An 11,635-nucleotide genomic window follows, 5' to 3' on the forward strand; every position below is an offset into this window, starting at 1 on the left:
CAAGTATTTGTTTTAAAGCACATGACCAGAAGAAGTGGCAAACTGTGAATCTCGTTGTATTTAATACAATGACAATAAAAGCTTTCTATTATCTTCTATTCTATTCATCTTATCTTATCTTAAATCTACTTGTAGGCCAACTGTGTGTAAATGTTCACTCCTTCTTTCGAGCCCAAATGTATTAAAACACTTTGTTCCACACACAAAAGAAATAGTATCCTAATGAAAATAGGGGCATGCAATAATAAGGCTTTACCATGTCTGTGTTGTCTCGAGTGTCCTCTTGGTTGCGCTGTTTCTCTTCTGTGCCTTTAAAGAAAACAAAGCTGTGGCTGCTCGTGCAGGAGGATAGGGATCCACTACTTTGCTCCTCTCCGGTCTAGACATCACATCATTAGCACGCTCAGCTAGGCTAGTTAGCTGTTTATCTTTTCTGGACCAAACATGTCAACCACGACCGGCGGCGGAGAGTTTGGAAACCCTCTACGAAAGTTCAAGCTCGTGTTTCTGGGCGAACAAAGTGGTAAGAAGGAGAAGTTAAACCGAGTGTTTAATCTGGATGTGAGGAATATCTGAGGAGAAGTAGGCTAGGAGTAACCTAGCAACTAGCCTCTCCTGCTAGTTGCTAGGTGATGGTTACTAGCAGGATAAAGTTATCATGAACGGATAGGTAATACACAGCAACATGTTAGTAAGTACATTAGTTTAAGAAAGAGTAAGATTATTAAAAGGATGTAATAGTTTTTCCTCACTCGTGATGATGTCATTGCCTAGCTAATGCTAAATCTAAAGCTAGCCATACATATCTCGCTATTTAACGATGAATGCCCACAATAACATTAAGATGTGTGACTTACCTACATATTGGTTTGTTGCCTGATTAAAGAAATGGATACTGTCCTTACAATGCTCGTTAAGTCTGTGATGCATCATCTAACTGAAGCTAACAGTAGCAGGCTAGCTACGTTAAGCTAACGCTAGCAGGCTAACTAGCTGTGCTAGTATTGACGCTCCCTACTCATGTGAAACCATAATGTGGCTTTCATGAGTTTTTTAGGAGTATTTTCTTCCATAGATAAGACCCCGTATACGCCAAGGGACTTACTTTTATCCGCATTTGTCAGTGTATCTGTTTTAAAGCTTTAAAGTTAGCTGTTAGCTTGAGAGGGCAGCAGCTCGCAGAGAGCCACGTCGGCCAGTGGCTCCAGACTAGTCGGCCTGTTTTTCTGATTTAACATCAGCTTACAGGGACTTGACACTGACATTATTAGTCGTGATTGTATCGTAGGTGTCTAATTTGGCAGTGACAGTGTTTCATAACGAAAGAAAATATGAGAAGTCAAGCCATTTTCATTTTCCAACATTGTGTGGCTCCACCCATAGTGCCAGCTCAGCGTGTGGGTTCAGCAGTCCACATTATTACAGCAATGATAATAGCTGCTGATGCTTTACTCACCATGTGTTGTCATGGACTCTTTGTTTTTTTTCTTCCTAATATTAATATATTAATTTTTACTTTCAGAGATTCGGCCTTGTATAATTTTTTTTTATTTATTTATTTGCACATATATAAAACTGCACAAAATCCAGTCATGAAAAAAACAAACAAATGTGTCAGGAGAGGTCACCTCCTGGACACTATTTAATTTGTTCTGCTTTTTACTGCAGTCAGAGGCATTCATTTAAATCCAGTGACAGATGAGTCTTCAGTCTCAGTTTTGTTGTGAAACAACATTTTTTAAACTGAGCCATGTTGGATTTTGGAGAAGCTGACTTTTCAGAATGAAACGGACTCTTTTTTTTTTTTTTACTTCCTATTAGAATTTATATAATTGGGTATTTCATATTTACTTTCTGAGATTTGGCCTTGTATTATATGGTGTTTGATTATCAGGATTCAAGTGTCTTAAAGTGTCTGTTATTGTGTTTTGTACAGTTGGGAAGACCTCACTCATCACCAGGTTTATGTATGACAGTTTCGACAACACTTATCAGGTAATAACATTATGTTCATCACACTGTGACGCAGAAGTAGAGTTCAGGCACTGATTGATTGTATTCTAATCAATATATTCCAAAAGACATTTTCCATATGACTTTTTTTTTATATTGAAGATAATTTATTTAGAAACATTAAGGCATTGTAATCTAAACTCAATACTTCTAACATACAAGGCTCAATTGGATAGGAAAGATAACTTAAATTATAAAAAAAAAATATAATAACAAAAATAAAAGAGGGACTGCACTCTTCCATAGTAGCTCTAGGGGTCATCATCATATATGTTCAGTTCTTCATAAGCTCTGAGGAGAGACTTTGCATGTTGTCCATTCATTAGTCTTAAAACACTGAGATGATTGTCCACAAGGTCCCTTTTGAAAACAGAAAATAGGGGTTTCATTTTCCTCCATTTGGATGCATGGATGAAAAAATGTGCCAGCAGTATCAGATTGTTCAATATCAAGTCACTCTTTATGTCCTTCATGTTAATACCAAACATAATATTTTCTCTCTTGTGAGAGGAGCAAGTAGTTGGATTTTGGTTGAAAGCCAGTCCTGCAAATCTTCCCAGAATGACGCAGAATATATACAGTGGAAAAACAGATGATCAGTAGTTTCAATCTCAGTCTCACAAAAGTTGCAGTTATTGTGATCAACATTAAATCTCAGTCTTAGCAATTCATTGGATGGATAAATATTAGACATTATTTTGAAATGGACTTCTTTTTCCATATGACTTATTAAGCACAGTAATTAATAACAATAATTAATCATGGCTACTCTCTGATCTTCCAGTTCCAGATCCTTTTTTAGTGTGTATGATGACTTACTGGCATGATATATGGAACAGAGCCATTCATGTTTTTAGCTTCACAACAAGTCAAAATGTTGTGAAAAAATGTCTATAGATAATGTTTAATACACAAAGACACATTTTTATGATATTTTTTTCTTAGATATATAAGATATGCAATGTCAAGTATCGTGCCTATAACAATGTTATAATGCAGTGATTGTTTTACAGGCAACAATTGGCATTGACTTTTTGTCAAAAACCATGTACCTAGAAGATCGCACGGTAAGCCCTCTATATTTTATTGTAATTCTCATCATTGCCATTGGCATAGTTTTAAAACTGTTAGAAAAGCTTAAAGCATGCATTTCCTTTTTATGTAATAGCTAGGGATGCACCGATCCGACTTTTTCAGTCCCGATACCGATAGCGATACCTGGGCTTTGAGTATCGGCCGATGCCGAGTACCGATCCAATACCAGTGTTTCATTAATAAGCTGTATGCCTCACTGTGTGGAAGTGACTGGAATTATTCTTTTATGTGTAAGGCAACATCAGGCTTCACTTAAACATTGCTTTCCTAACTTTGTAAAACAAAATGTAACAAATAAATACATAGATATGAATTTAGTGAATTATTATTTATTATTAAAATAATAGATCGTGGACAAATTGGAACTAAAATTCCAGTATATAATGTATATAGTATTATAGAATTGAGTTGAATAGATCGGCCCCATTGTCACTGATACCCGATCCAGCTATTTGAGTCAGTATCGGCCCGATATCCGATCCGGTATTGGTGCATCCCTAGTAATAGCCACCATTTATTTCCTTTTCACCATTTCACATTGTTTTCTCATTATCCTAGATGTTACCATTCATTTTGTTAGGCGTGTGATCATGTTTTTAGCTTCCATCTTTATTTTAAGTTTTTGTTTTCCTTCCATCCCTTGGCTGGGTCATGAAACGCCTCCCCCTCCCCTTCCCACATTCATTTCCCGGCTGGCCACAGATTCGGCTGCAGCTCTGGGATACGGCCGGACAGGAGCGTTTCCGCAGCCTCATCCCCAGTTACATCCGCGACTCAGCCGCTGCTGTGGTGGTTTATGACATAGCCAGTAGGTATCATGGCCTCGCCTCACCTCCTTGTCCTTCGCTTAGTATGTGGAAGGGCAAAAAGAGCATTTACTAGCCTGGCAAACCCCACTGGACAGCATGATGAGGGTATATTCCCGACTGTTTGCATCAGCCGTAGTGAAACTGATGCATTTCTCCAGCAGTGTCCAGGGGGGTCTGTGCTTCCTAAATGCTGTTACATATGAGGCTGATGGAAGGAATAACGGAAAATGTCTTCTGATGTAACCTCATAGGCAGAGATCCTCTGAAATAAGCCTAATAATGATTCACCAGGGCCTACTTTTACATGTCTTATCAGCATAACGCTGGTCATCTCTGACCCTTCTGCATTTGAATGATTCTCCCCATTCCTCCATAAAAAGGCAATTTTCATCTCTGCTGCTTGGCTTGCAGTTTCTTTATGACTGTCCTATTCTGAGCCTTTCCCCTCTTTATCTCCATGTCCTTTTTCTTCCCCTCCGTTCCAATCCTCAGGTCCGGCTCCAGCTTTGGGACACTGCTGGACAGGAGCGTTTTCGTAGCCTAATTCCCAGCTACATCCGTGACTCTACCATTGCCGTGGTTGTTTATGACATCACCAGTGAGTCAGGGCTGTACTCTAACCTTTCTGTAGGGTTTGCTACTTTATGTGCTTCTGCCAATAACCTTCAGAATCTCTCTAAGTGTATTTTCCTTCTTCAAGCTTCTCTTCTTTATACCTTTTCTGACTAATACAACTTCTCTACGAGCTTTTCTTACATAAGATGCTCTACCTTTTTAATCAAGAGTAATACCTGCTTGAGCGCACTTTTAACTATAGCTAGAATACTTAATGGTTTATATCTTTTGGGGCTACATGTGGTTGATGTGTGTACTGTGTACAGTAATTATGTGGGCCTTTTTCTTTTCATCCACAGATCTTAATTCATTCCAGCAAACCTCAAAGTGGATTGATGATGTTAGAACAGAGAGAGGAAGTGATGTCATTATCATGCTTGTTGGGAACAAAACAGACTTGGCGGATAAAAGGTACATGGTTGTGTGAGATGTGTGAAAGATTGTTTTTATTCTAGTTACAATGATTGATACATAGACTTAGGGCTGGGTGATAATTCAATATGATAATTTATCGTCTTTTAATGGAAGCGTATTGTGATGAAATCATATATTGAGATATTGTGATACACAATTGTGTCGTCTAAATTGATAATAAGCACACACTAACTCAATTTTCTCAGAAAATCTGATCAAACTCAGTTGAATCAAACTCTTGTCTTAATCTGATTACTCTGTATTTGTGTGAATGAATGTAAACATAGTACTTAATTATTTTTTCTCTATAATTTCACTTGAAACGTATGTTCATTTTGCACTAAAGTTTTTAATTAAATGGGAAAATACTCATTTCAAATTTCATTTGTCAAGTATTGATATTCACACAGGAGTATACAAAAATAGGCTTTACCATGTAGTTATGTCGTATTTATTTATTGAATTACCAGAAAACATGCTATATCGTGATATATATTGTTATTTGAGATATGAAATTACCTATATCAGGATAGAAGATGTTGGCCATATCGCCCAACCCTACATAGACAGGACTTTTATTATTCTAAAAGAATTAGTAGCATTAAGTATAACAGACAGCCAAAGCCTGGAATCCCTTTTTTCTTCCCTTCAGTGCATCTCATCCAATTTTGACTTTTATCATCCCTCTGCATTTTGCATACTCCAGCCTTTTTTATTAGTGATTCAAGTACTTTTATTTGTATGTTTTTTTTTTTTTTTTTTCTTATGATTTGATCATTTTTCTGTTCTTTGCTATACTTTTTTTGTTCCTTTTCCTGCTCTGTTCTCTCCATGTCATTTTGATTTTTTTTGTTTTTGTTGTGTTTCCCTTCAACACCACACTCCACACCACTCCCTCCCCCTCCCTTCCCGGGACCATGGCAGGCAAGTTTCTGTTGAGGCGGCAGAGAGGAAAGCTCGTGAGCTCAATGTGATGTACATAGAGACCAGTGCCAAGGCTGGCTATAACGTCAAACAGGTTGGTGTCCAGCAAACAGCGGGTGTAATACTGATAAATAGTCCCGATGTCCTTTAGGTTAGGGAGGCCAACCTGTGCTGAACTCCTCCATGTATTCATTATATGGATCAGGGTGTGGCTGTTGAATGAATGAGTGATCTGCAGCTTCTCTCCCTTCGTCTTCCTCTCTGTCTGTCTGTGTTATAACTAAACTAACCAACTCTCTTTTTCACCCCCAAAAACTTGTGATTCTGTGTTGAGCTCTCTTTGTCTCTCTCTCTCTCTCTCTCCATCTCTTCCCCTCTCCTTTTGGCCTGTCCTCTTTGCGATGTTTCTTCCCATATCTGTCTGTTCGTCCATCTCCCCCCCCCTCTACTTCTACCTGAGCAGACAGATCACCACGGAAGAGGGTGAGCAGAGAGCTAAGGAACTGAATGTCATGTTCATTGAAACCAGCGCAAAGACTGGCTACAATGTCAAACAGGTAGAGATTCTGCTCTCTCGAGGTAGTTGAGCTAATTCTGCCCTCAAAGTCTACACTATCTGCCTCCTTTTCCCCTCTCGTGGCTCGCCATGACATGATTCTCAGTACCTGCTGTGTCGGTTGTGTTTTCCCCCCACAGGCTTTGCTTTTAGATGTTTCGGTATTCACAGGTTTACTGCTACTGTGCTTACTTTTTCTCAAGTACTTTTTTCTCTGACTCACTAAAACTTCTGCAGCTTTCAAACTGTGTCTGACTTTAATGGGTTTGCTCAGTGGAGGAGGATTAGCACGGCAACCTTCACTTTCATGCTGTTACCTCAACCAGCAATTACAATCACATTTTGTATCCCTGCTTTAACTGCTTCTTGTGTTTGCCCTGTTTTTCAATGAAATGTATTATTTAGGAATGACTATTTTATAACTTTGATCACTTTCTGTCTCTACTGTATATAGCCCAGGGTGATGACTATATACAGTGAATATATATAGTGTGTATAAATATATATATATAGTGTATATATATAGTGTGTATATATATATATATATATATATATATATATATATATATATATATATATATTGTGAGGTAGGGCTGGGCAATAATTCAATATGAAAATGTGTCGTCTTTCAGTGGAATCATATCGTCGTGAAATCATACATCGAGATATACACGATTGCATAATTTAAATTGATAATACCAAGCACATACTAACTCAAATTTCTCAAAAAATTTGATAATTGAGAAAATACTCCATACTTTTTATTAGTCAAGTATTTAATTCACACAGGAGTATACAAAGCCATGCCATTATTTCATATGAACTATTTATTTCTTGAATTACCAGAAAACATACATCGTTATCGAGATATGAAATGACCTATATCGTGATAGAAGATTTTGTCCATATCGCCCCGCCGTATTGTTGTAAAGTTCTCCATCAGTGATTTTTCTATTTATACTGAGGAAGCTATCCCTTCAATATCGGTGGTTGTATTTGGCCATTGTGTGGAATGGAGCAAATGAATGAGTAAGATTGCAGTAATGGATTTACAAGATTTTTTCATCAATGCGAACAAATACCTTAACATTTCGGACACCAGATTAGAAAAAAACATACATTCCCGTCTGATTTTGACGTGTAAACATTTTCTCAATTGAATTTCCAGAAAATGTACTATATCACAACAGGCTGCACAATTGTAAACATTTTATCAAAATCCCAATATGGACTGCTGCAATTTTCAAATCACAGGAGGCACAATATTTGTTAAAGGCAAAATGTGCGTTAAAAAAAAATAGCATTTTAAATAAAATTTTGTGGTGCTGTAGAGATGTCCTGGCCTACACATCATATTCTGCAGACTTAAGAAAACATCTTTCTTTTGTACAGATCCCCGCAAAAATCACATCGTAATCATTTTGATACTATTTCAATGAAAATGTGAATAATGATGTAGATCATACGGCAATTGCAATATTAGTCGAGTAAATCACAATTGGATATTCTTTCAAAATCATGCAGCCCTAATCACAATATACATCAATATGGCAGTATAATTACATTCTGTACACCGTGATAGAAGATTTTATCTAAATCACTCACCCCTATTTGACAGCATTTTACTTTTAATACACCTTTTTCTACATGTGTTTAATCTTTAAATTGTTCTGTTTTATAGCTGTTCCGTCGTGTTGCTGCTGCATTGCCTGGGATGGACAGCACACCAGAGAAAAGCAAAGAGGACAGTATCCTTTTAAAAGCTGCTTTTAACAGAAATTGTAGTCATGCTATTGTGAAGTTATTATTGCCATGGCTTTAAGGCTGTAAAAAAAAAAAATAGAAAAGCTGGTACCTCGTAGTTTACTCTGCAGAAAAGAGATTTCATGAGGAAATGGCAGCCAGATAGCGCTGCAGAAAATACTGAAGTGAAACTTGCGAATTCATCGATGATGTTACTTAACCACGTCCTCAGTGATCGACATCAAACTGGAGAAACAGCCAGAGATGACTGTCACCGAGAGCAGCTGCTCCTGCTAGTACACCTCACCCTCACCCAGCCTGTCTCCTCCCCACCAACAGCTTGTCTCTCAGTGGCCACTCGCTCCACCCCTGGCTCACCGCCATCGGGACGGAGGACCCGTCTTTTTTTTTTCATTTTCAACTCAGTGACTTTTCAGAGTAACCGTGTGGATGTGCATTACTGTATTGAAACAGATAATCTGGGGGGGTAGGGGGAGGGGAATGGTTCAAAAGTATACATTTAAAACAAGGAATACGTTAAACGATATGTTCAGATTTTCATCCAGTTGCATGGCATTATATAGGATTGCAGACTGACATAGCTAACCGCTCATGAGTTATTGCACAGTTCGGATTCTTAGTGCTGTTACTCTCGTCATTGTTGTAAAGTAAAACTGCTTGGGATTATTTAAATGACTCTGCAAGGTTGAGTTCTCAGCCCGTTGTATTTTACTTTTTTTATTTTAAATGGAGAGTTTGCCTATAACTATCCTATCTCTCAGATTATTTCTTAACTTGACTCTTATTTTGAGGAAGTAGAGACAGGATCTTACCAGTGAATTTACATCATATTGCCACATTAGGCTGAAAATGGACCCTTTTCATTAGGTATTACTTATACCGAACACATCTGCCAAATACAACAGTGTGTTGCAGACCAAATTCACATCATTTGAGACCTTATTTAAAACAGTGCAAACAATGAGGTAATAGATCATCAAAGGGAAACCATCCCACGTTCACTAGAACGCCTACTAACCTGACGCTACGTCTGCATATAAACTATAGCAACTGTCTTTCCAACGCTGTTAAATTAGCTGCGCGCATACTAACACGTCTGAGGAGGAGTTTTCCATTATTAGATGCCCCTAATTTAGGAAAAAAAAACAAGTGTTTATTTTTTCCACGCTGATGGAAAGTTGTCACTTTGGTCGCTATGACGTACCCGCCATCTCATTGATAATTTGTGTTGTGTTGATTACACTATTGCAAAGAACATGCAGCATGCTCACCATGCAGGATTTATATGGATAAGAACACAGATGCCTTGCTTGTTTGTTCACCAACGTTGTGCACTGAATCAAGCCACACTATTGTAAAATATAACCGAAGCCTGCTGACTGGTTCATGGCTTCACTAGTTGTTTTGTAGAGCTGGTAGATAAAGAGTTTGTCCTCAGATACAGCTAACGCTTAACTAACAAACACCCTTGCTGTAAAAAAAAAAAAAAAAAAAGCGCAGAGAGGTTAGTCGCAGTATCCTTTGCTGTATCGCTATCGCCTGTGTAGGACCGTTGGTTTTATGTGTTTATTTATTTTGTAACTTTGACATACAGATATCATTGTATGCTTGACCAAAAGTACAGATTCTGACACGCATGTTGAAAGTTTATTTTATTTATTGTTTGCGTGTCTGCCGGGACTCCACCTAAAGGCGACACTTGGGCCCGGTAACGTTTTATCCTGTCACACTGCTAGAAATGATTTTATTACAGTGTGTAGTCAGTAGCTTGGTTTACAGTCACAGGTAAAGGCTGACATACACATACACACACACAGTAACACAAACCAACTAACTAGCCATAGCACAACAAAAGACACTGGTCATTTGCTGTAGCTTGTTTTGAAATGTCACAACGTTTTAAAATGTATTTAATTACATCAAAGGACCATTTTAACATGAGCAGCTCTTCTATTACTCGTCACTGACTAAATACTCAGCTTTGTGCTCTTCTGAATTGTGTCTGTCCATTTGAAATATGCTGTCTACTCGTGTTTAGCAACGTTTGTGTGAATAATGTACTATTATTATCTGATGTATAAAAAGGAGAGTTAATGAAACACAAGTGTAGGCCTATCACATGGAATAAAATAAAGATATTTCACCAAAATGTAACATCTGTGATCCCTTTCTTTAAGAAGAACATTCATGATTCTGTCATTTCAACAGACGTATGTGTTTTGTACATACAGTCCATAAATGTCACTAAACAGCATTTCACAGCCCGATGACTGTGAGAAACCTGTCGTGTCACAGTAGACTGAAACTACGCGTTAGGCAATACATCAGAGGCATGTAATGTTACAACAGAAAGGTGTGGCCAAGAATGAACATGAGATTGCATAACACATACTTTTGCTTTCTCAATGTACATCTTTGCTCAAAGGCTGTTGAAAACATGTAGATAAGACCTGATTGTAAGAACTGGGGTTTCATAACTCTTATTGCCACTATTCGTACAAATCAGCCTGTTAATACCAGTGGACCTGTGTCTTTCACCTACTTGAATATGAATGTGTGAGCCTATTTTTCCTTTTTATATACTGTATATAAGAAAAACATTTGTTTTTATTTCTTTACACTTTTTTGTCAAGAACTTTGTGCTGCGTTCTGTGCATGAAAGGCACTTTATAAATGAAGTTAATTAATTTATTTATAGTTATTTTCCACCACTGTTGCTATAGTTCAAATAAAATAGCCATGTATCTATAAATACCCAATGGAGGCTTCATTTCCATTATAGCCATGTTTTAGGATGGCATTTGTAATCAATTATTTAATCAAATTGGAACTTTAGTTTAAATCCATTATAGTAAGGTTTTAGGGAGGTATGTGTAATTAATTATTTAATTAAATTAGATCTTTAGTTTAAATCCATTATAGCCATGTTTTAGGATGGCATTTGTAATTAATTATTTAATTAAATTAGATCTTTAGTTTAAATCTATTATAGCCATGTTTTAGGGAGGTATGTGTAATTAATTATTTAATTAAATTAGATCTTTAGTTTAAATCCATTATAGCCATGTTTTAGGAAGGTATTTTTAATCAATTATGTAATTAAATCAGAACTTTAGTTTAAATCTATTATAGCAATGTTTTAGGAAGACATGTGTTATTAATTATTTCATCAAATTATAACTTTAGTTTAAATCCATTATAATTAAATCAAATTAGAAAAAAGAAAAAAAAACTAACTGTAGTCCCAGTCAGGGATAAATTCAAGCAATATTTTTTTCTTTTTGTTAGTGTACTTTTTTAAATAGTCGTGATGATGCTCTACATTCATCAACACTGAGCAATTCTCAGCCACCCACTCCCCTGAGCAGCCCACAGTATCACACAGCCTATTACTATATTTATATGCAGCCTTCCTGACAATAAAACACCACAACACTGCTCTTTT

The 11,635-nt window shown here is 37.0% G+C and overlaps 2 protein-coding genes across 7 annotated transcripts in view; one reads left to right on the top strand and one right to left on the bottom strand.

Moving 5' to 3' along the window:
• Window positions 1-397, bottom strand: part of inppl1b (inositol polyphosphate phosphatase-like 1b) — a 39,252-nt gene extending 38,855 nt beyond the window's left edge. Inside the window, exon 1 of one of the 2 annotated variants that reach the window (XM_074648510.1) lies at window positions 257-397. Coding sequence is in view for 1 of the 2 variants with exons in the window: in XM_074648509.1 (XP_074504610.1) it covers window positions 257-387 (131 nt within the window). In the remaining variant the exon portion in view is untranslated. The remainder of the gene's footprint in view (window positions 1-256) is intronic. The other variant, XM_074648509.1, reaches the window with a different exon arrangement.
• On the top strand, window positions 382-10,344 carry rab41 (RAB41, member RAS oncogene family). Of its 5 annotated transcripts, none has more exons than XR_012595579.1 (8): window positions 382-523; window positions 1,937-1,995; window positions 3,027-3,080; window positions 4,410-4,515; window positions 4,832-4,943; window positions 5,871-5,964; window positions 6,334-6,427; window positions 8,108-8,174. XR_012595579.1 is itself a non-coding variant. In XM_074648517.1 (8 exons), the coding sequence occupies exons 1-8, from the start codon at window positions 445-447 to the stop codon at window positions 8,464-8,466; spliced, it is 636 nt and encodes a 211-aa protein (XP_074504618.1). In that variant the 5' UTR covers window positions 382-444; the 3' UTR covers window positions 8,467-10,344. The 5 variants fall into 5 exon arrangements, 4 of the variants coding, with proteins under 4 accessions (XP_074504618.1, XP_074504620.1, XP_074504617.1 ...); XM_074648517.1 differs by lacking the exons at window positions 4,410-4,515; window positions 6,334-6,427 and adding exons at window positions 3,811-3,916; window positions 8,402-10,344; XM_074648519.1 differs by lacking the exons at window positions 4,410-4,515; window positions 5,871-5,964 and adding exons at window positions 3,811-3,916; window positions 8,402-10,344.
• Window positions 10,345-11,635: the final 1,291 nt, after the last annotated feature.

Source organism: Sebastes fasciatus, chromosome 10 (assembly GCF_043250625.1).
Source record: "Sebastes fasciatus isolate fSebFas1 chromosome 10, fSebFas1.pri, whole genome shotgun sequence".
In the NCBI taxonomy this organism is placed as follows: Eukaryota; Metazoa; Chordata; class Actinopteri; order Perciformes; family Sebastidae; genus Sebastes; species Sebastes fasciatus.